The sequence below is a fragment of the Anabrus simplex genome, chromosome 10 (genome assembly GCF_040414725.1).
Source record: "Anabrus simplex isolate iqAnaSimp1 chromosome 10, ASM4041472v1, whole genome shotgun sequence".
Taxonomy (NCBI): domain Eukaryota; kingdom Metazoa; phylum Arthropoda; class Insecta; order Orthoptera; family Tettigoniidae; genus Anabrus; species Anabrus simplex.
Genome location: NC_090274.1, coordinates 28,481,064 through 28,506,944, shown reverse-complemented (window position 1 = coordinate 28,506,944; position 25,881 = coordinate 28,481,064). Strand labels below are relative to the sequence as shown.

The 25,881-nt window shown below is 40.3% G+C and overlaps 1 protein-coding gene across 1 annotated transcript in view; it reads left to right on the top strand.

Moving 5' to 3' along the window:
* Positions 1–25,881, top strand: part of LOC136881774 (cadherin-87A-like) — a 120,807-nt gene that overhangs the window by 80,559 nt on the left and 14,367 nt on the right. Inside the window, exons 16-22 of the mRNA XM_068229320.1 lie at positions 24–195; positions 1,369–1,571; positions 2,806–2,920; positions 9,721–10,010; positions 15,197–15,372; positions 19,355–19,490; positions 23,440–23,564. Coding sequence (XP_068085421.1) covers positions 24–195; positions 1,369–1,571; positions 2,806–2,920; positions 9,721–10,010; positions 15,197–15,372; positions 19,355–19,490; positions 23,440–23,564 — 1,217 coding nt within the window. The remainder of the gene's footprint in view (positions 1–23; positions 196–1,368; positions 1,572–2,805; positions 2,921–9,720; positions 10,011–15,196; positions 15,373–19,354; positions 19,491–23,439; positions 23,565–25,881) is intronic.

Below are 25,881 nucleotides of genomic sequence, written 5' to 3'. Positions count from 1 at the left end.
ACCCACTCTTGCATTATTTTCAGTTAGCTCTCGTTGCCCGAGATTACAGCTCGCCTTCTCCCAAAGAGACGCTTCAGTTCCTCACGATCTGCTTGGTCGATACAAACAACAAGCAGCCTGAATTTCCGATGGACGATTTCACACTCCCTTACCAGTTCCAAGTACCAGAAAATTCTCACAAAGACTTCTTTATAGGTAAGTAACTTTCAAGCGCAATGATTCTTCTTAAAATTTACAGGTAACAAATATAAATCAAACACAGAAAGCTGTATTTTTGTGTATAGATGATAGTGTTCAAAGATAAGAAGTTTGTCCTTACCTTGTTTGTGTTCACATTATTCCATACCTAGGAAGCAAAAGTGTGCAAGTCCAATTTTGTAAATTTTTAGGGAATGCCATTTCTGTTAGCAACATTCTTGGCTGCATCATGTGGATTTCGCCAAAAGGGATCTTTGCTCCAATACGGCTGATGATGACCCCTTTATAGATGGGTCGAAACTAGTACCGTGTAATTTATAATTTTGTGAATATATTTTAGTATTGAAAAGGTGGAAACGTTTACGTTGTTATTATTATTACTTCCATATTACTATATCGTCTGCAAACAACATGGCTTTTGTTGCCTTCTTCCCAATCTCTGTTTAATGTTCTAATGAATTTCATCCTTGACTATGATGAATAGTATGGGGGATAGTACACTTCCCTGTCAGAGACCAGTTTCAACTTAAACCATTTTGTTTCTCCTATACTAGTCTTCACACTACTAACACAATTTTTGTACATGGCTTTTATCATTTGCACTTCCACTCTCTTAACTTGTTTTTTCCTTAATATGTCCCATACCAACTGTCTGGGGACACTGTCATAAGCCTTAGGCTAAGCCCTAAGGTTTATGACATCTTCTGCAAGTGAACATGAACACCTACGACCTGTTTTCCAGTCATTGACCGGGTCGGGGATGTAATGAATGAAACATATATAGGCTGTTATTACAATGGGGTCGCCACTCCCAAGGTGATTTATTAATGAGTGATAAATGCTATGAAATGATAATGGAGAGTGTTGCTGGAATGAAAGATGACAGGGAAAACCAGAGTACCCGGAGAAAAACCTGTCCCGCCTCCGCTTTGTCCAGCACAAATCTCACATGGAGTGACCGGGATTTGAACCACGGTATCCAGCGGTGAGAGGCCGACGCGCTGCCGTCTGAGCCACGGAGGCTCTTCTGCAAGTATACTCTTCAAATATTTGAAGATTTCACAACTTCTAATTGTCTTCCATTTACTTCAATATTATTATTATTTTGCCCACTCTCAATATAAAAATACCAAAATTACAGTATTTTGCCATATGGACTGTATGTTTCAGGTAGGGTGAGCGTAATAGATCGGAAGGAAGGGAAGCACCCCTCTGTGTTCTACCATATGTTGGCTGGCAACGAGGATGGAGGTTTCTACCTGAACAAAAGCGACGGCAGCATCTTCACCAACACGTCGTTTGATCGAGAAATGAAGGAGGTGTATGACCTATACATCAGGGCCAGCACGGAGCCCACCTATTATCATTCACAGGTAAGAGACTGCTATCCCACAGACGCTCTACTGGATTCAAATCTGGTGAATTAGGGGTCGGGAAAGTACTTTGAAGTTTTGGTTGTGCCAATTCAAGCAAATTGCTATTTAGGTATTAGTTTAACTCACAATGTCAAAAGTAAGGAGGACATAAAACATAGAGTAGAACAAGCAAGGACGGTGTTTTTTAAGAAAAGGAAGTTGCTCACTTCTATAGATCAACAGTACGGTCTGTAAATTATGAATGCAATGGAATCAATCAGTTAAAACTGATCTGCCACCCAATGATTTCAAAGATGTTAGAAATTTATTGAACTTTTCCCTTGGTAAATTATTCCAATCCCTAATTGTTCTTCCTGTAAATGAGTTTTTGCCCCAATTTGTCCTCTTGAATACCATATGAAATATTGACTGCTGGACACTGTTAAATACCCTGTAATCTTACATATTGGTGCCAGTCACTTATCCTTCCCATAGACTGCCCCCATGTAAATATGTTATTACTAACATTGTTTTTTCTCATTGACTATCCCTACTGTAATATGTCAATATTATTCCTTAGTATTTATAATTTAATTACAAATCAGGTACCTGATTTATGCCTTGATGTAATACTGTGACTGATGATGCCTTCAATGATAAGGCGAAACATGTCTCATATGGAAATATTGATAAATTCCTAATTATTTAAAAAATTTATGTATTGAATAGGTGATATTATAAACTAATTACTATCCTACAAAAGAGTAACATTACAAAAATATTGCAAACTTTGGGCTGAGAAGACTTGTGAGCAAGTAGAGGAGCTCCTCAGCTAAGCAGTATGTTCCAAGCTGCCAGCAGAGACATGGCGTGGAATAACATTAGCAGACAAATAAGCTTGACTTAGGGTTTTTAGAAGTAGGAAAGATCATAATATGAAAATAGAATTCAAGAGGACAAATTGAGACCAATGTTTATTTATAGGAAGAGGAGTTAGGGATTGGAATAATTTACGAAGGGAGATGTTAAATAATTTCAAAGAAGTTGGAAATTTATCCAAGAAAAGACTAGGTAAACTACTGGTATGGAATTTATTTGTTAGTTTGTTCTCTTTGGACTGCTCTTGCATACTCCTCTGTATCTGACAACAGTTGGTGCATTCTTTTACCAGCATGGCATCCTGCACTGCCAAGTACAGCGCAGTTGTGAAAGTTAAATATTCACTGTTACAATCTGTGGTTGTTTGTTCCAGGAAGAGCTTACAAGGTTGGAAGAAGAGCGCGATCCTAGTGTGGCTCACGTGGTAGTTACAATACTTGACGAGAATGACAATGCTCCACATTTTGAGCAGGCCATCTATTATGTAGGTAAGTTGTAACATGAACACAGTCATCATTTTCATAGACACTACTAGCCATTCTTAGATTCTTCTGCTTCTTGTTTTATGTCCACATAGGATTGCTTTAGTCAGTCCATCATTCAGGCTTTGTGGTCCTCCCAGTACTTCTTCAGATGCTCTGATCTTCATGCCCTTTCTTCAGTTGAAAATGTGTGTTTTGTAGGTTTGTTACACGTAAGGGTAAAGTGGAAGTTTGTATTCAATTTTATCTTATTTGTGGTGTCTTCCGTTGTAAAGTCTATTTCCTTCAGATCCTCTCTTACTTCTCTGATCCATGTACATCCTGTTGCAGTATGTTTTGAGATGAGATTGTGTTGTACTAGTTGTTTCAGAAGTCTCCAATCCTACATCCTCATGATATGTCCAAAGAACCCCAGTCTCCTCTTACACGTAGTATCTGTAATGGGTTCCAACTATTTGTACACTTTGTTAGGTATTATCTGCCACTGTCCATCTTTCTGTTATTTTTTGATGATGATGATAATAATAATAATAATAATAATAATAATAATAATAATAATAATAATAATAATAATAATAATAATAATAATACACTAGAGTCCTGTTAATCCGAACCCTGTTAATCCAAAAGTCTGGTTAATCCGAACTGAAATATTCAATTTTTCTTAAATCTCTTATTGAAATGAAGGAACATATTATACAATGAAGATCTACTTGCATTTTCTAAGTCATATTTTAGTAGATTATCTTAATGTAAACATAATTACACATCATAAACCATCAATCACTGGTCGTTTATCTTTACAAAGTCCGTTAGTTTCTTTTGCCATAGTGATTGGAACCTACTCGAAGATGCAGCGTTAAACCAGCGTCTCATAACCATCACATCAGTTGGCGTAGCAGCGGAGTGTTACTCGACGTAGCGTATGGCAAGTTCTAAGGCGGCTGCGGCATCTGAATGTGACGCTAGTTGTTCCTTGTGGTCTTCTTTGTTGTCACTCTGTTCCTCGTCAACTCCAGATTCTTTCCCCACCATAGCTACAATTTCTTGGTCTGTTTGTAATTGATGACAGTCAGCTTCCATCCACTTGCTAATTCCATTCGATCCTGGCTCAGTCCAGTGGTACTTGAAGGTGCTCAAATACATCAGCCTCGTGTAAGTAGATTTACGGGCACATAAAAGAACTCCTGCGGGAGAAAATGACGGCACCTAGGCGTCTCTGGAAACTGGGAAAGTAGTTAGCGGGACGTAAAAACAATTAAATTTTTTCCGGTTAATCCAAAAATTTTGTAATCCGAACAGACTCCGGTCCCAATTAGTTCACATTAACAAGACTCTACTGTAATAATAATAATAATAATAATAATAATAATAATAATAATAATAGAATCACACTCTTCAACACCTTAAGAGAACTGGGACTAAATGAAAAAATTAATAGGTTGGTGCAAGCCACCCTGCACACCACCACTTCCAAAGTTAAGTTTAGAGGTCAATTATCAGAGAGCTTCACAATCAAAACAGGGGTGAGGCAAGGAGACGGTATCTCATGCATATTATTTAACTGTGTCCTGGCAAGCTTAAAAGTGAATACCCTGCCTAAACAGTTAATCCTATTAAATAATAGAATCAGCGAGTGTACTTAGAAACTTTTCTAGGAAATGGAATTTAAAGCATTTCCTTTGTAATTCTAACAGTATTCTAGAAAAGATTCTTTTCTGAGAACACCGGATTAAGGATGGGGTTTAAATCAGACAACCTGAGGATTCCATGCCTTGCCTTTGCTGATGACCTTACTTTATTAGCAAACGACATGCATGAGGCCACTATGCAGCTTCAAACACTGCACTCTATAGCAGCTAAAGCGGGCCTCGTGATCAACATTGGAAAGACGGAGTTTATCACCAACATCAAAGATGCCCCTACAACAATGGGAGTCAGTGATACAAAGCATATCAGGAGAGCTAAAAATGTGAAGTACCTCGGAGAGTGGATATCGGAGGACCTAAGTGAAACGATGGCTCTTGAACAAAGGAAAATCAAATTAGACAAGGCCTACCATGCCTGCAGAAAACTGAATGCCTCAAAGCATTTATCAAAGAATGTAAAACTGAGACACTATAATGCAGTAGTCAGACCATCAGTTCTCTACGCAGCAGAATGCCTATCCCTAACTAAAAAGACCCCATCGAGAGCCGTGGAAGTGCAAGAACGGAAATTCCTGAGAAGAATAATAGGGCCAAGGATCCTACCAGATGGAAGGCGATGGTACAAATCCAACAGTGAGCTCTACCAGCATTAAGAAAACCTCATAGATGCCATCAGAAGAAAACATCTGACTTTCTATGGACACCTATACAGAATGGATCCTAATAGATTATCCCATAAGATCTTCAAGGTTGCTAACAAAGGCAAAGCTACTGGATTCCCCTGGACCAAACAAGTGGACAAAGATGTTGCAGAGCTTAATATTAATCAAGCCGCCATTACTAACAGGAATGCATACCATTTAATGGTCAAAACTAAACCTTTCCTAACATCCCTTACATCAGCTAGCCACAAAGGAGCCGGGAATTGGTCAAAGGAGCGCATGAAAGAATTCAGCGATAAAATGAAAGAATATTGGGCCAACAGGAAGGCTCAAGAGACCACTTAGAACACAATCCAGTACGCTAAAAGGGGCAGACGACAACAAAAACGCAGCTAGAACACAAGCATCATGGTCCACAGATGGTCTAAACACAAAGAAAAAAAAAAAAATACTAATGTGGCCTCCGGAGAGGCCTGGTGCAGGTCTTTTGAGTTGATGCTGTAAAGGTGACCTGGACATCTGGGTTATCTAAGATGAATTCTAATGCTGAAGACAGAATAAACACCCAGCCCCTGAGCCAGCAGAATGAACTAATGAAAGTTAAAATCCATGACCGGCCCAGGAATCGAAACTGGGACCCGTTAGACCAAAGGCCAGCATGCTAACCATTTAGCCATGGACCTGGACGCCATTCTTGGATTGAGGTTAGGGGACATCCTCTGTATTTTAATCAGGAAACGTAAAACTTCAGTATAGCAGTACGTACATTTACTACACAGCATGTACAAATGTATTACGTGTCTCTCAGCAGGTGATATTTCTTAAAATTTGACATACGGCGCTGGTAGCCGGTAGCTTCAGTGTACTGACTGAGGGAGATTCGAACATTGGCCTCGGAATAGGAAAATGAGATAGTGAAAGCTTTAATTCAAATGAAGATTCCTTTCAAAAGACAAGGTCCTCAAAGTTGGTGTATCTCCCTACAGCCTGTTCCCATCCGAGCCTAGCTCATTAGAATTAAAGCTTTCACTATTCTTCAGTTTTATGGAAAAATAGTGTGTATTGTTTTTAGTGTATTTTCAAACATTTTGTAAAGGACATGGATTCATCTATTTTAAATTATTAGATGGTAATAATTATGTATGTTAATGAGTTACGAGACGCTATGGCTGAAGAAGTCTTAAATTGGACAAAACATGTACCAAAGAATGTATAGGAATATATTTTAATATTGAATGTGTTCTCACTTGTAAAGTGAAGTGTATTGATTGGGTGGACCATTATACTTAATGCTAATTCTTAATTAAGCTGTATCAACACTGATCTATATGATGAGGTCTCTAATAGTTTTCGAGATAAAAAAGTTTTGGTGTGATTTCACGCATGTTTTATCCTTGGTCTCTTTGTCTTAGCTTCTGTCACATAAATTACTTGACGGACTGTGCTCAAATATGACAAGCATACAACTAGAACCTTTGATTAACTTATAGGCTACCTACAATTACAGTGTACCTTAAGGGGGGCCTTGCAGAGAAATAAAATGTGAAATAAGTCATAGGCAAATGTAAGCCTGGCACCCTTAAAACAGTTAATCCTATTAAATAATAGAATCAGCGAGTGTACTTAGAAACTTTTCTAGGAAATGGAATTTAAAGCATTTCCTTTGTAATTCTAACAGTATTCTAGAAAAGATTCTTTTCTGTGTTTTATTATCACACTCTTTCTTAATTGGGTCATGTAGCAAAAGAAAATGTGAGGCAAGTCAGAGAAAAATGTATGCCTGGGACTCTTAAAAGTTAATAAGCTGTCCGAACAGTCACTTCTATTAAACATTGGTGATTGGGCGAGTTGGCTGTGCGGCTGTGAGCTTGCATCCAGGAGATAGTGGATTTGAATCGGCCCTGAAGATAATTTTCTGTGGTTTCCCATTTTCACACCAGGCAAATGCCGGGGCTCTACCTTAATTAAGGCCACGGCAGCTTCCTTCCAACTCCTAGGCCTTTCCTCTCACATCGTCGCCATAAGACCTATCTGTATCGGTGCGATGTAAAGCCAATAGCAAAAAAACTGGTGCAGAGCAGGTGTACTTAAAATTTGATTTGCCAGAAAAAAGTTTATATGAATTTTCTTTGTAACTCTCAATTTATTAGAAAAGGAGGTTTCTGTTTAGGTGCATATTTTTAGGCGTTCGAGTTTGATGTCCTTACTTTTAATGAATAAAAATAAGCCACAAAATGGTAGAAGCTGTACCATTTAATTTCAGAACTGCTACACACGTTTGTGAGTGACCTGCAGTGCCCACTCACCCTCCAACCTTTTTTTTCTTTCCGCAGTAATAAAGTGCAAACCATATACAATGGACTCTGCTTCAGTTTGAGGACAGTTCACACTAGTGCCATGTGTGAGTCTATTTTATGTTGAATGCCTCTGATTGGCAAGGAACTTAAATAAATTAAACAAGTGACAAAACAAAATGGAAACACAGATTCGGTCAGCTATCGCGGCATGGAAGTTCACAACAGAATACTGCACTAGTATAATAGAGCAGAGAATCAGGAAGACCCTTGCTCAGTCACAGTCTTCCTGATTCTTAACATTCTCCAAGCTGTTAGGACAAATTTTAGTGATACGTCTTGAAAACATAATATTGCTTAGTTGCTTTACGTCGCACCGACACAGATAGGTCTTATGGCGACGATGGGACAGGGAAGGGCTAGGAGTGGGAAGGAAGCGGCCGTGGCCTTAATTAAGGTACAGCCCCAGCATTTGCCGGGTGTGAAAATGGGAAACCACGGAAAACCATTTTCAGGGCTGCCGACAGTGGGGTTCGAACCTACTATCACCCGAATACTGGATACTGGCCGCACTTAAGCGACTGCAGCTATCGAGTTCAGTGAAACATAATATTGTTCTTTGGGGAACCATTATACACTTCTGTGGCTGTGAAACTTGGACCTTATACTGCTGTGACATCAGAAAGCTGGAGCACTTTCACCAGCAAATACTACGCTCCATCATGAACATAAAGTGGGAAAACTACGTCTCTAATGTTGAGGTTCTCGAGAAAGCATGTGCTAAGAGTGTAGAAGCATTCGTCGTTGGCCATTGCCTCAGATGGGTAGGATATGTGCGCCATATGAATGACACCAGACTACCGCACCAGATCCTCTATGGTGAACTTGGCTCCAGTTCATGACCACAGGATACCCCCTTGAGACGTTTCAAAGACCAACTGAAACATACCTTAAAGATGGCAGAAATAAATCCACAAACCTGGGAAACACTTGCCAAGGACCATTTACTTGGTGGCAAAGAGTCTGTGCCTCAGTTCAACACTTTGAATAAGAACGCCGCAGACATGAAGATGTTAAGCGATGGGAACGCAAACTTCGTGAAACTCAGCCAAGATCTCCCCCGTCCCTCACCTGCACGATGTGTGGACATACGTTCTATGGAAGAATTGGTCTGTACAGTCACTGAAAGTTTAAACACAAATTGCTGTGAATTGAAGTGAGCTATTAGTGAGGAAATTTGTAAACTCAAAAACGAGTAACTGCCGCTGCCGACGATGATATGCAGGCCAATTATCCCATATATCCAATAATGAAGCCTCTGTGGCTCAGACGGCAGTGCGTCGGCCTCTCACCACAGGATACCACGGTACAAATCCCAGTCTCTCCATCTGAGATTTGTGCTGGACAAAGCGGAGGCGGGACAGGTTTTTCTGTGGGTACTCCGGTTTTCCCTGTCATCTTTCATTCCAGCAACACTCTCCTTTCTCATTTCATAGCATCTATCAGTCATTAATAAATCACTTTGGGAGTGGCGACCCCATCATATTAATAGCCTATATCTGCTTCATTCATTCCATCCCTGACCCGGTCAATGACTGGAAAACAGGTTGTAGGTTTTCATTTCATCCAATAATGAAACATTAATCATTTTTCCTTTGAATTTGTACTCATGCAGACACGTATTTATAAAATGCTTTATTGCATTAATATTGCTGTCATGTTGGTTTTTTGTCCATTGGCGGATCCTTAAAGACTTTGGGTAAAACACAGAAACAGTCCCTCTGAGGATTTACAAAGACAGGTAGAGAATAAGTGTTTGGCGTTATAATGAAAACTGCTCAACTCGATTATGACTGGCAGTAGGCAACTAACTCGGTCTTCACATAAGAAACAACATATAGTGACCTCCTCAATGTGTTTTGGGGGTAACTCTAAGAGCTATGCAATTTAACAAAATCTTATATTTACACTACTTTGTCTAGAATTCTATATACAATGTAGAATTCCATAGCAAAGCACAGGTACATCAGCTAGTCAGTAATACATAGCTTTTTCCAGCACATAAGTTACAATAGTTCCTTAAATTTCCTTTTTCAAATAAATACTATACTTTGTAGTTAAAAAAATAATTTGTTGATATGATAAAAAATATGTAAGTATCCCTTAGCCAACACCGCCCATTACTATTATTATTATTGCAGGTGTGAATGCAATGGCCAGTACCAACACAAGTATCATAAAGCTATCAGCCGAGGATCCTGACAGAGATATCAATGGCTCACTGGAGTTCTCCATAGCTTCAGCCTGTTTGTTTAAATTTGGACCAATGAATACTTCATGTTCCTCCATATCTTCACCGTTCAACGTGATGGAAGATGGAAGAATAGTGACTGCCAATTATATGACAGAATACAACCAGAAACATATTGTGCTGGATGTAGTGGCCAAGGAAGTAGCTCCACCAGGAAGAGAGACCCAGACACAAATTCACGTGAGTACGATATACGTTTCATATTCTTCGTATTGACGATTCCCTAATTCAATCTATAATTCAAGGGGGAGGGGATGTTCCATCTGATCAACATAAGATTTGAAGTTCAATTATATTTAAAACCACGAACCTACTACGCTGCCGAAGCAGGGGGAAAGGTGATACTCCCATGTGGCGCGTCCCAGGTGGCGGATAGTGGGGTCCTAACCAGCTTGCTGGCGGACTTGAGCAGAATAAAATAGCTCTCACAGACCAAACACAACCTCCTGTGGGTGAGAGACACAGATGAAGAATAAACCCACAGTATCCCTTCCTGTCAAATGAGGCGACTAAATGGGGCGACCAAGGTATGCTGAATTTTGAACCATGAGATTACCTGTGATTAGTACCATCACACGAGGAACAACATAAGTAAACTTTTCTTGCGATTAGTACCACTATGTGAGAAATACCGTAGGTCTATGAATTTACATTATCCATGTATAATATCTGCCAATATGACGGAGGCTCCCCTTGTCCAGGTTCGGTTAGAACACCCCAAGGAGAAAAACTGAGGCTACACTTATTGGGGTGTTTCAGCATCTGGTTGTGGATATCGCGGATCTGTGTTTCGAGGAACACCACTGGCCTGGATGTTGCCTGTGATTAGTACCACTATGTGAGGAACACCATGGGATAGTACGGGTCTCTGTGATTAGTATCACTATGTCAGGAACACCATGGGTTTGCGTTGCCTATGTGTGGCGCCATTATGTGAGAAACACCATAGGTCTGTGTTAATTGTGATTAGTACCACTACATGAGAAATACCCTGGTTCTACTTTACTAACAACAATTACCATTATGATGGGCCGTTGACCCGGATTTTGGACCCCTTTAGACAACAAGCATCATCGATTCAGGGTTGTGCTTTGGAAGCAGCCCGCTGGTCAGTATATACCATCCTTCTGGGAAGGTGGGGTATTTCAGGTCAGATCCACTGATTGTTTTAAGTTCATAATCACTGTTCATTGTCGTCTTTTTGAATTCTAGTCAGTGGATGATTTTTTTATTTTTAAATTGTCATTATACTTCATCTCATTTCGTACCATTAGGGGCTGATGGCCTAGATGTTAGGCCCCTTTAAAAAACAATCATCATCATTATATTTATAATACTAGTACTAATTTCAACCCTTTAACTGGGTCATCATCAGCTGGATACATACATTCTTAAATCTAAAAATAACACTCTTTGATGTGAAAATGGAATTATTAAAAGCTATCACAGTTGTTGTCCATAAAATGTTCAGTATGGTTGTTAAAAGTATCTCATGTGCTCCAGCTGTTGTGAATTGTCCTTCACAAACAGTGTGAAAATTTGTGCTTAAACTGTGTAAAAATACAATATATACAGTTGTGTGGAACTTACAAGGGGGCATTCCCTGCTCGACACCACCGATTTTGCTCAACTTTATAGAACATACAGGGCTTGGCTACAAATGAAAGTACCCAAAGTGGGAATTCCAGATGGCCAAGCGTATAAAAAATAAAAATAAAAATGTCGACGCGGCTCTCGCACCGTATAAGCCACTTACGTTAGTGGGCACGCCGAGCAGTAGTTGGCGTAGCAGTAAGAGCTTGGACTAGTAATTTGATGGCCGTGGGTTCGGCTCTTCGTGTCGAGAATATTTTTCTGAATTTTTATATTAACAATTTATTTTAATTTATTTTATTTATATGCAAAAGGCATATAGGACGTCATTTTTTAAATGAGCGCACAATTGTAGAAAATTTGGAGTTGCGAACTTTTCCGGCATGTTTAAACAGAAATTCTTCTTTTTTTCTCCTTTACTGGCTATCCCCCCTCCTTGGGGAATGTGCCATAAACGTGAATAGTCATTTCGCTATAAGATTCGTTTTCACCTGACAAGTGAAGGTTGCTCCTGGCGGCTGTACACATACAATAGATTCTTGGCACAGGTAGAAGAAAGTCTGACAATGAAATACCAATCTTTTTTATCTTTTCTATGCCTTTCGCATATAAATAAATAAATAAATAAATAAATAAATAAATAAATAAATAAATAAATAAATAAATAAATAAATAAATAAAATGATTTATTCACCTCTTTGCATAATTGAAAAATGAATAATATAAAATGTGACAAAAAAAGTCTCCACACGTGGAGTCGAACCCACGACCATTGAATTACCAGTCCGAGCTCTTACCACTACGCCAAGAACTGCTCAACGTGCGCACTAACGTAATTGGCTTATACCGTGCGAGAGCCACGTCAACACTTTTATTTTTATTTTCTATATGCTTGGTCATCTGGAGTTCCCACTTTAGGTACTTTCATTTCTAACCAAGCCCTGCATTTTCTATAAATTTGAGCGAAATCGGTGGCGTCGAGTAGGGAATGCCCCCTTGTTAGCCTGTTATAAACCCAGACCATCTAGCGGCGTATTTACTCTCGGAGACTTAAGAAGCTCTACGGGAGGAGAGCGCATAGTTCTTGACCCTGCAAAGAGCGTGCTCATGTTCAACCTAGCATCAGTAGCCAGGTTTGAATCTCAGCTCTTAACAAGGGGAGACAGTTATCATTGCAACACCGTATTTTCGTATGAAAAAGTAATTTTAAGTACGAGTCGGCTCGAAGGGGACGTGATGCATTTGTTCAGCAATTTCTTGGTGAAATGCCACCTTCACGAGCATAGATTCACATAATGGTAAATAAATTTGAAACTACTGGTTCAGTGCTCAATTAGAAACATTAGCGCACACGAACAGTTTAAACAGAGGAAAAGCTACAGTAGATGATGACACTGGTGCGAATCGCTCAAAAACTTAGCACAATAAGTAGAGCTTTCAGTTCCTTCTGCACACCGAGCTACAAAGCTATTACACATCAAACAGTATAGATTTACACGGGCCCATTGTTTAAAACCTGCTGATCCAGCCACAAGAGTGAGATATTGTGACTGGTATCTTGTATCATTGAATGATCATTTATTCGACCCATAGATTGTGTTCTTTTCAGATGAGGCCTGGTTTCATCTTAATGGTCGTGTGAACGGTCATAACTCTCACTATTGGTGTGCAGAAAATCCTAGTGGTGTTTTAGAAGTCCCTCATTATGAAGGACAGTACTTCCAGCATCTTGTATAAGGTAAGATTTCATATAAGATTGTATACACGCTTAAAGCAGGGCGGTCACGCGCGACAGCTGCTGTAGCGCACAGTATTAACACCGTGTGCTCGGTCCGGGTTTATATATGCAGGTATAGTTCGTTACATGAAATTGACCTGAGGGAACATCCTAAGGCTACTATGAAAATAGTGGTAAAACTGAGAACTGTTGCCTGTTAAGGAATCATCAATATTACAAATCTTGATTGGAGTGAATGGGTGGATGTCTGAAAAGAAAGGAAACTAAAGTTGAAGAATGCTGTGCCAAATATAAACAAACGTAAAAGATCAACATTTAAACTTACTCCCTCAGTTCCATGTGGACCTGTGTTTATGGTGCACCGAATGCTATCTGATGCTCGTGGTGAGCTATTACGTGGATTGCGAGAGGAAGGGAAGGGGATGGAAAACAAATGGTGGAGGCTGATGAGAGTGTTTATAGGAATTAGCAATTAAAGGGATAAAAGTGTTAAATAGAATGTTTGCTTTTTCTGTTATTTCATTTAAATAATAGTTTATGCTAACCCAAACCATAATTTAAATTAAACAACAGAAAAAACAAACACTATCCAGGACAGAGACTCATGGAGACGGGTTCAAGAGGCTAGGTAAGTGATGGCACTTCACCATTATGAAGGGTTAAAAAAGACACAATTAAACTGAGGGGCTTATGCTTCCTCTGTGGATCAGTGGTAGAGTGTCACCCTCTGGATCCCAAGATGGTGGGGTTCAAACCTGGCAGAGGAAGTCAGATTTTTGAAGGGCAGAATAAAATCCATTCGACACTCCACGTCATATGATGTTCGGTGACTCGGTTTGTGTCCACCTGATAAAGAGCCAACAAGAACTCTGCCATCTAGTAGGCCTAGAGTAAAACTGAATATCAAAATTGACGAGCAGGCAGTCGGATGGTGTCAGATTCAAATGCTTGCATATGGTAGCTGAGGCAATACGATGATTATTATTATTTCAAAAAATTAAGGTCCCAGAAGGAAACCATGATTACATTTAATCGATTGCAAATATTAAAAACATTTAAGCTTTTTTGGCCTTATAAATCATGAAATTACCAGTGTTTCACTCCAGTGTAGCAGTGGGCTCATCATTTAGACTGTTGCACCTTTCAGAGACGCTGGCTGCTACTGCGCTGTTGAGACACCACTACAAGTCTTCTGTGTAGGAGATTGCAGTGATTATTATTATTATTATTATTATTATTATTATTATTATTATTATTATTATTATTGTTTGTTTTGGCCTACTAGGAACCACGGGGCTTATGCTAACCCAAAACATAATTTAAATGAAATAACAGAAAAAACAAAACCTCTTAGCTATGGTCTTCTTCTGCTTTTTCTTGGCCCAGTACGCTTTCATTTTCTGGGTGTGTGCCGGCTTCCTTCCATCCATCCACTTAGGTCTGGTGGTCCCTGTACTCTTTTTGTTTGTGAGAGACAGTGGGAAGACTCCTTGTAGGATGGCCTGTCGGTACTGAGATAGGTTCTCTGTAGTCTATAATGGGATGTGTAGTTCTTCTAGGTCTGATTTTACTGAGGTTATCCACTTGGTCTTGGAAGCCTTTCCATTACTTGTCACTGTGAGGACTCTGTTGGTGAGCCTGCAGGATTTCAGGCGGCTCATGTGTCCGGAGAAGGTCAGTCGCCTTTTCCTCATACATGTGACTGTCTTCCTGATGTTTATAGAACTCGTTCTGCCTGATCCTGTAGGTGCCATTCTCCTCTTGATCTTCCTTTCTTTAACTTCTAGTTTCCTGAGTGGGCCCTTTCGATTCATCAAGAGGCACTCAGAGGTGTAGAGTACAGAGTTGTAGTGCTTCTTGGAGGGGTAAATGCTTAGTGGTATTGTAGAAGGAGCTTCCTTTATTTTAGTGATAAACTCATGTCTTCTATAGGTTCACTCTCAACCCGGTTTTTGCTGCAATACTGTTTTGAATTTCTGTAAGACTGATGAGATGTTGAATATATTTTTAAATTAGAGTATTTTAATTGTGCCAGGTGTGGATCTATGAGCCTCAGCAGCTGTTCAGGGTGATACTGTCCCGTTCCCCAGAGGAGGTGAATGAGGAGCGAAACGAGATCGTTGCGGAGCTTTCCAACATCACCCAGAGTCTAGTGGTCGTGGACGATATCCGCTACCATGTCGACTCCTCTGGACAAATTCACAGAGATTGGTAAGTGTTTCATAAATCTCACCATGTACTGGAAATGAGTGTTAAGTCTAATTAGGTAGGATTTTACCCTGAAGATACATCAGACCAATAACTTTCATGTAAGCACAGAAGGAGATCTTATTGAATTAGGCACTTAAGAAACACCCACATGCCCTAAAAAGTAACTTCTGAGAAAAACAAATTAAACTGTCTACACACCATCATATAAGATATAGAATTAACCGATGAGAGACTAATGATGGGCAACGCCTGTCCCGAGCTAAAATTTCATGTGTATCTTACTTTTTCCTCGCACATGGAGCTAGTTTATTTATTGAAGTATATTCACTAAGGTTTATAGATGTTCCTTGCAAATAATTGATCACATAATATCACTATTTTCATGGTGAGGTGTATGCACGGTGGCAGTCTTGCTGAAAATATCCATTTCGACAGTCGGTGTCAGCCAGTTCGTCAAAAAATGGTTTGTGTATATTATCTCTGTATGTTTGTGTATTAATTGTGCCCTGAAAAAAGATAGGACCGGGCAAGTTAGCTGTGCTGTTAGGGACGCGCAGAGTTGAGCTTGGATCTGGGATGTAGTGGGTTCGAACCCCACCGTCGGCAGCCCTGAAGGTGATTTCCCATTTTTTCACCAGGCAAAAATTAAGGCCACGGCCGCTTCCTTCCCACTCCTAGTCCTTTCCTATCCCATCTTCGTCATAAGACCTATCTGTGTCGGTGCGATGGAAAGCAAATTATAAATAAAGATAGGGCCTATAATTCTGTATGCATTCACTGCGCAATATACTCCGATCCGTTCATGTAGAGAAATTTCGTATATGTGATGTGGGTTTTCTGTACTTCTATATCTGTTATTCTGCGCTGAAACATACCCGTGTAAATGGACCCATGCTTCGTCAGAGAAAAATATTAAGCGTAGATTAATTATTTCATCGTGAACGTTTCACAACATCCAATTACAAAAACGGACTCGCTTATCATCATCACGTGGATACAGTTCGTGTACTACAGTTACCTTGTATCGTTTCAATTTTAACATTTTCGTAGCCCACCATGCTTCTTGTCCAAGTCATCTTGGGGATTTTATTGGCGTATGTTCTAATCTTTCTGCGATTTCATGTACCTTTTCCTCGTTAAGTACGTGTTGTTTTTTTACACTTCACTTCTTATTGAGTAAAGAACCAGTTCCTGTCAATTTATTTGAGTTTCCACATGGTCTCTCTGTGTGGAGGGCGTACACCTGGAAATTTTGTTGCAAATCGCTTAACGACTTCCCTGCAAGACTCTGCTTTCACATATGGAGGCATTATGAGAATTATACCCTGAAGTAACACTTGACAGCTCAAGAACAGTTGGAGGGACAGATCACCACTTGATACATGTTCTAAACACGGATCTGAAGTGCGGGCATTCTCGTGCTCTCGCTGCGCTGTGTAACGGGAGGCAGATAAGCCCAGGCGCACCTGTCGGCCAACCGATGAGAGCAACTCTCTGTACTAACCTGTGTTTATGTAGCTTTCTTCTTATCCCACATTTGCCTCTGTGGATCAGCGGTAGAGTGTCGGCCTCCGGATCCCAAGATAGCGGGTTCAAACCCGGCAGAGGTAGTCGGATTTTTGAAGGGCGGAAAAAAGTCCATTCGACACTCCATGTCGTACGATGTCGGCATGTAAAAGATCTCTGGTGACACATTTGGTGTTTACCGGACAAAATTCATTAAATCTCAGCCATAGACGCCCAAGAGAGTTTCGGTTTACTCGGTCTGCCATCTAGTGGGGGCCTAGAGTAAAATGGAACGTCGAAATTGACGAGCAGACAGACAGATGGCGTCAAATTGAAATGTCTGCACACGGTAGCTGAGGCCATACAATTATTATTATTATTATTATTATTATTATTATTATTATTATTATTATTATTATTATTATTATTATTATTATTATTATTATTATATTAAGACTAAAGATCTCTCAACAATGACTGTCGAAACCCACCCTCCTGACAAAGGTGAGAAGCAAAAATAATCTTGTTGAGGGCTGAGAAGAAATGGATGAAAAAAAACTGCATTGATGAGGAGGGAAGCCTTGGAGTTTTTCTTTTTCTCCTCTTTCTGTTGTTCCTTATTAAGCTGTCAGTGTGTTTCTATAAATAACCTGAGTATCCTTTATCAAGACGACTAATGTACCCTTACTTGACCAGACAGGTAAAATGATATAGTCAATTTTAGTCAGCTGTCTTGATGAAGAATGTTGTAGTGTGCTTGAAACATTGCCAACATGTAGGGTAAAGAACATAATAGTACACTCGTGAGCAGTTGAATTAGAAATAGCAGGTGTCGTACGGACATGGTGCTGTGCTCGGCCTGGCATGTAACAGTGATGAAATCAGATCTCTCACAGGTTGACTGCAGGATGGACAAGACACGAGACCTCAGCCAGATTGTCATCACCAGATGTATGGGCCACTCATCTCTGAAGTCCTACAGGCACTGACTGGGCTTTCCAAGGGTCACCGTATCAAGAGTGTGCCGTGAATACGTGGATTTGGGCAAGACAGTTGCCGGGGTGAACGACGTGTTGATGACAGGGGACACCATCAACTAGCTCAGATTGTAAGAGTGAATAGATGGGCCAGAGTTCAGCAGATCACTTGTCAGCTCAATGCTGGGGGTGAGCACCTTTACCATCCAGAACCATCTCCTCACCATGTGGTACAGAAGAAAGTGTCTCACAAGGGTACCTCTGCTCAACACCATACCAAACATCTTCTCTGTACAATATTGATGAAACTATCAGTGTGACTATAGAGGTCCAGTTTGTCTTTTAATCCTCACGCAGTCATTGGACACTAAGCAGGAAAAAGGTTGCCTGAACAGATGAGTTGAGGTACCAGTTGCTCGATGCCAATAGCCGGGTTCCAGTGCATCGTCAGCTACATGAGGCAATGGATCCATCCTGTCAGCAGGGTACAGTTTGAGCCGGTGGTGGTGGTGGTATCCCCGTATGGGGAGACTTCACGTGGGATGAAATGGGATCCCTAGTAAATCTGACGTCATCCCTCACTGGCAAACGCTGGCAGAACATGTTAACCCTTCTGTTTGCCTCTAGCACCCTGTTCCTCTGAGGGTGGGGGCGGCATAATAACACCCACGGTATCCCCTGCCTGCCATAAGAAGTGACTAAAAGGGGCCCCAGTGGCCCTTAACTTGGGAGCTTGGCTTGGCGACCATGGGGTGCTTAGTTGAGTCCTGGCATTGTTTCCACTTACTTGTGCCAGGCTCCTCATTTTCATCTATCCTAGCCAACCTCCCTTGGTCAACTCTTGTTATTTCCTAACCCCAACACTATTCGGTTACGAGGGCTAGGGAGTCTTTCATTTTCACACTCTTTGTGGCCCTTGTCCTTCTTTGGCTGAACTTCCATTTTTTGAAGTGTCGAATCCCTTCCATTTTTTTCTCTCTGATTAGTGTTATATAGAGAATGGTTGCCTAGTTGTACTTACACTTAAAACAATAATCACCACCATCCTGCAGGTGACCTGTAGCTACAGTAAGACAATACTCCAGCCCATCGTTCCCAAATTGTGGCAGACTGGTTCAGCGAGTACTCCATGGACGTGAAGATGCTTGTCTGGTCCCCTGAGGAGCCTCAATCTTGATCCCATTGAGCACATCTGATGCTATTGATAGTGATGTGCATGCCCTGGACCGTACTCCAACCAAGCTTCGATTATAGGAAACTGTACTGCGATCTGGATCAGTATGACTCCCCAATGCTTCCATTGTCTTGGTGAGGCCATGCCATGCCGCATTGCCTCTGTCAATGCCAAAGGGGTGCTACATGCTACTAGCCAGGTTTCTCTAATTCAGTTGCTCATGAGTGTATAAATGACTGTGTAAAAGCTAATTTTATTGTCTGCATCAAGCTCAGCCATGTATTTCTGGAACTCCTCACTTATATAATTGTACTTACATTCCCAGGTGTGATATGTATCTCCACGTGGTGGATCCTTCGACACAAACCATTGGTTCAGTTGCCGAAGTGCTGAAAGCTATAGACTCCAAGTACGATTACCTTAAGGACTACTACGCTGGATTTGCAATAGAAAATGTGGTTGTAAGTAAATTGTAAGTTTACTATCACATGAACCCACAGAGTTGTTTATTTTATTAATAATGTTTTATCTTCAATGAATTATCACACAATCCTGGCAGTAAATGAAGCTAGTGAGAGGGTAATATTTCAGCAGCACATTGTTGTCTGAAGAATGTCTTCCTGGGACATTTTATTTCTACTTCAGACCCCTGTTCTGCTAATAGCTAATTCAGCTATGTATGTTAGGTTTCATTTGATAACTTCTCATTACTCACAGATGCAATTTCTCAAAATTTACACATGCGTTGATTAAGCTAAGAAATGAAAGAGCTTAAATTCACATTAGTCACTTCTTGAAATACGTCCAGTATTATGCGAGATGATAACTCGATACAGGCAGACCATGCGATGTGTGTAGAACACCAGTCAGCACTATAGCCTTTTTCTTTTCTTTCTTTCTTGAGGAGGTAGGTTTGGGATTAAGACCACTATTTCCCAGTCACAAGTTCTACTTAATATTTCACTTGAGTTACTTTACGATACACTCATATCAGAAATAACCATTTAGACACAAGCATACTGGGTTATATGTAATAAGAAAAAACACTATTCTGTTCTTCGTGAGTAGAGCCATACAAAATATTACACTTTAGGAACTTTTGGAATACATAGGGATCCTTATGGACTTTAGCAAAACAAAACTAAAAAACACTTAACTAGGATGTAACAAGAGTGAAACGCTAGGGTCGTGATACACTCTCCGGAACGTATAGAAGTGCAACTTCTCTGCATTCCGGAAAAACAACTGAATTTCTATAGCGTAATTACAATTTGATTTGAGTGTTGTCAATATACTCGTTAAGAATAGTGATGATGTGTGGCGAAGGTTGTGATAGCAAGACTGAAAGATGAGTAGGCAAAGGTATGTGTAATCTAATTAATTTCCGCATTAAAATTTTCTGGTGTCGTGCGTATCTGGGGCATTGGAAAAATAAATGGTCGCTGTCTCCATAATTATGTCCACAGGAACAAGCTGAGTCATTCTTGATATGAAAACGGTGTAGGTACACAGGGGTTAGCGAATGATTGAAACGTAATCTAATAATGTTAGTAATGTGACATTGCGTGTACTTACCGTTTGCAAACCACTATAGCCTTGCACGACTCTCCACGTTGTCAGGCTGAGAGAGTTAAAACATTGTGGTGAAAGTGCAAGCATGTCCTGCAGTAGGCTTTGAGAAGACATTTTAAAAATCAGAAATGAACTGTGCGAACCATCAGTGTGTTGTATGAGATTTAATTAGGGCTATACGTTGCTAGATGGTAGTACTGCTGCCCAAGTCATTGACGTGTGATAATTCGCAAGCGTTTCCACCTTGGAAGATTTTCTCTCATATTTTCTAAGTGGAGTGGCCGAGCATGTGCTATGGCTATGGATCCAAGCTCTTTATTCAGGAGATACGGGGGTTCAAATCCTACCGTCAGCTGTCCTGAAAATGTTTTTCTGTGGTTTCTGCATTTTCACTTCCAACCAAATGCTGGAAAAGTTCCTATTCATAGGCTACAGCTGATTCCTTCCGCCTCTTTACCCAGTTTCATTCACAATCAATCATTTCACCTTCACTAGCTTCACAAAGTAGCATCCAACCATAAAAACGTGCCATATAAATTTCTCACCCCATCCCTAACCCTGTATCACAAACCAGGAGTAAGGTACAAACAGACAGATATTTCTTTCAAAGTATGTCTTAGAGGTGGGGACGGAGCGAGTAATACCGATGAGTAATCCGGTTGTAGCGGTAGAGCGCACCACCGATCCCCTTCGCTTACAACTGCGAGTACTCGCAGAGGACCTGAGCACTGTGTAGCGCACAACACACGTACGAAAGTACCTGTATTCAATCTGTGTTGTTTCGAATGTACGTATATATTTCCTTCGCTTGTTATGTTTTGTAGATAATGTAAAGTCTGTTAGATTATATTTGTGGTGTTAGTGTGATATTTAAACATATTCGTAGATAGTAGTTATATTTTTAGAACATTTAAAGGAATTTAAAGAAATTTTTACAGAAAGTTGTTCCACAATGGCCACGAAAACCGTCGGATGCCTGGCAGTTTTTTGACATCACTGACAATAGGAAGCACGCAAATTGCAAATTTTGTGGCCGCACATACACGACGGGTGGTGGCACATCAAATATAATATAATATAATATAATATAATATAATATAATATAATAACTGTATTTATAGAAGCATTCTACTGATAGCTGTTTGGCATTGGGACGTGTAGTAGTATGTTGTCAGATATGTTTTGTAATCACATTTGCAAAGAAGGACATTCCAGTCAACGTTCATTTACGTAATTACTTTTGTCATCCTGTAGATGAAATTATGTCAGTGTTTTTCATTATGTTCTGATAAGATTCTTTATATTCAGGTTATTCTTCTCATTAACAGTGTACCGTATCACATGAACTTACGAAATAATCGTTAATACATTACTTTTCTGTTAACTTCCAATCCCCTTGTATACAAACCCTTTCGGTAGGTATGCGCCATACTTTGTTTCACTATTCGAATGAGTTAACTATACGAGTAACTAACATTTATTCCACATACTACCTCCTACTCCCTAGCAGTTACGTATATAACAATTATAGTGAATATATATGCAGTTAGTTACAGTTGTTACGTTGTGAGAGAAGGGTATTAATAGAGGGATGCAATACCTTCGCAGTGCATACCTCTAACGTGTTTAAACGTCCCGCGTCAGGACATACACTCGGTAGTTCAATCGGTACTACCGGGTGATGACGTCACAACAACTGCTCCGCTCCGCTCCGCTCCGTCCCCAGCTCTAGTATGTCTCCACCACATGGAGATGTGCTAGAGGCGATTGTAATTTTTGATGTTTTATGCAATGTCAGAGGTTCTGAGAGGTGCATTGTTTATTCATTGTGTTTGTCATTAAAAATAACATATTCTGCCCTGCTTAGCCTGAATATTTCTTTGTTTTTTGCAACAAAAATATTCAAAAACACTCACCAGTTGACTTTTATGTTTTAGTTCAGCTCCTTGCTTGAATGGAAAAAGGATCCTGGGTTAGATTCCTGGCCGGGCTAGGTTTTTACTCATGTATGGTTAATTCCTCTGACTCAGGGACTGGGTGTTTTTGTTTGTCCCATTACACACACCTATTCATATACACATCACACTGCTAATTTTTTCTTTACTTTGCACCAAAATAGATATGTCTTATAGCGATGATGGGATAGAAAAAGGCTAGGAGTGGGAAGGAAGTGGCCCTGTCCTAAATTATGATTCAGCCCCAGCATTTGCCTGGTGCGAAAATGGGGAAACAATTGAAAAACATCTTCAGGGCTACTGACACTGGGTTTCAAACCCACTATCTCCTGAATGTGAGCTCACAGCTGCACGAATACTACAAATTACTACAGAAACACTAGCTACCAATAGTGAATGTACACCTCCACATAGAGTTGGCATTGGGAAGGGCATCAAGCCATAAAAAAATGTGTAACACAGTTTCCACCCACCACCCCACCCTACCAGGGTATTAGGAAGGAAGAAGAATTTGACATTAAAAAAGTGAAAACATGGTGATTATTTTTAAATCCTATGCAGGATGGGTTTGACATTTAGGTACCAAATTTATGTAGAAAATACACCCACTCTAATACCATAACAAGCTTACAAATAGGCTAACTACTGTATAATGGTTGCAGAGGGAAAATGTTTGAAAACACCCAACAAAAATATAGAAAAATATTTTTTTTTAAACTGCAGACCAGAGTAATTGGTACAGATTTCAAAGTCCTGACCAGAATGTGTTAAGGACTTTATCTGTGACTGGCAAACTTTTCCCATAGAAATTAGCCTGACATTCGTGTTTGCTTGATAATTATTTATTTGATGGCGATACATTTAGTTTATTATGTTGTTGCAGCCAGCGTTTGTCACCATTGAAGAGGAGAACTTCGACACTGCACTAACAGCTCTGGTTACTTTGGTGATTGTCCTCTTCATTGGCTCTGTCACATTTATAGGAGTCTGCTGCTGTCTGCATTTCTGGTAAGACATTTTCCTGTACCTCACTTTGTTAAGGCTATTGTGTGTTATGAATCTAAATGAACCAGACATTGTTTGAACACTGACAACGTTACAGATCTCTTCATATGGCTCTGAGCGTATTTATGGGTTATAGTAAGCTATTTTGCTATTTGCTTTACATCGCACCAACACAGATAGGTCTTATGGTGACGATGGGATAGGAAAGGCCTAAGAGTGGGAAGGAGGTGGCCATGACCTTAATTAAGGTACAGCCTGGTGTGAAAATGGGAAACCACAGAAAAAAATCTTCAGAGCTGCCGACAGTGGGGTTCGAACCCGCTATCTCCTGGATGCAAGCTCACATCTGCGCGGCCCTAACCGCACGGCCAACCCGCCCGGTGGTTATAGTAAGGATGTGAAGGAGAGGGCACATAAGTTGCTGGTAAGACCCCAATTAGAGTTTGGTTCTAGCATACTGGACTATTCACCAGGATTACTTGAAGATCTAAAGGAAAGTAGTGCAGTTTGTTCTGGGCGACTTCTGATCAAAGAGTAGTGTTATAAAAATGTTGCGAACTTGTTGCTAGGAAGATTTAGGAGTAAGGAGACTACATGCTAGACTAAGCAGAATGTTCCCAGGTGTCAGGTGGCATGAAATGAGATTAGTAGATTAATAAGCTTGAATGAAGTTTTTAAAAGTAAGAAAGATGATGATTTGGAGATGAAGTTGGAATTGGAGGACAAACTGAGATGCATATTTGTTTACAGAAAGAGGAATTAGAGACTGGAATAATTATTTTCCAAGGCAGATGTTTGATAACTTCTTTGAGATCATTTAACAAAAGACTAGGTAAGCAATTGATAGTGAATCTGCCACCCGGGCGACAGTGACACAAATAATTTTGTGCACTCGATAGCATGGTTTATGCTGCAGAGAGCACACACACGTTACGCTGATGGATCATTGTGAACTTGTGGCACCTATAAACAAACACCTGTTTTGGGAGTGTTTCATGTATTTATTTTGTTTATTTCTTTATCGTATGGGTGGGTGACATCTGCAGTATGGGAACTGCGTGTTACTGTATTGAAGGACAGTGCTGTGTGTGGTGTGGGAGTTGCAGGAATATTGGGGACAGTACCCAGTCCCCAAGTCAGGTGAAATAACTATTTAAGATTCAAATATCCGACCCCGGCTGGGAATCTAACCCGGAGCCCTCTGTACCGAAGGAGACTACGCTGGCATTCAGCCAAGGAGCTGGACATTCCACGCATGAAGGACCGGGACCATTAGTACCAGTTGGCAGGATCATGTAATCTGACCTGTCCGGCTCCATGGGTAAATAGTTAGCATGCTGTCCTTTGGCCCAGGAGGTCCCGGGTTCGATTTCCGGCTGGGTCGGGGATTTTAACCTTTGTTGGTTAATTCCAGGGGCTCTGTGTGTGTGTGATATTTTCAGCATCAGAATTCATTCTTGGTAGGGCCCCATCCTCATAGACGCGCAGGTCGCCTATACGGCAGCAACTCGAAATACCTGCACCAGGCCTCTTCGGTGGCCACACACCATTAATCCAATACTGGAAAGGAGAATTCTTTGTGAGCTGCAGGAGACGTTTCCAGATGATGACAGAATTTTCCAGCAAGATTTGCCTTCTTGCCATACTTCAAAGAAAGTCAAGTAATTCTTCAGTAAGAAGAATATTCGTGTCTTAGTAGGATACTCACTAATAGAAAACTTGAGGGCTATTTGCAAAAGGAGATACTCTACTCGAAACTTGACTGTCTTTATTTATTTATTTATTTATTTATTTATTCACGAAGCACAAGATACAGCTACACTGAGCAAATTTCACTTGCACTGTCAACAGACTATTTAACAAACATAAACTTTGATAATAAAATATAACAAACATAACAAAATATAACAAGATCAGGTACACATCCTACTAATAACTGTCCAAATCGAAAACCATGAGAATGTCCATGTTCATAGCCAAGTCGTCGTGGGTCAAGATGGCGGTATAATCCCCTCACATCAACTTATCTTTAAGATACTATTTACACACCTCTCGAATACACTTTTATTTGATGCTATATCAAGCTCTTGTCTCCTATTAATATTGTTAAAGAGTGTTGGGAGGCGGATTAAGAAAGATCGTTGAAGTATTGAGTGCTGAGTGTGAGGAATGTGGAGAAGGTCTTTGGTTCTGGTGGAGCTGGAAGGAACGCGGAGAGAGAAGAGAAAAACAAGATGTTCCGAGCGGTAATGTCCATTTAAGATCTCGTGGAGGAAACTCAGGTTTCATGATGATGAACTTTAAAAACTTTAAAAATGCA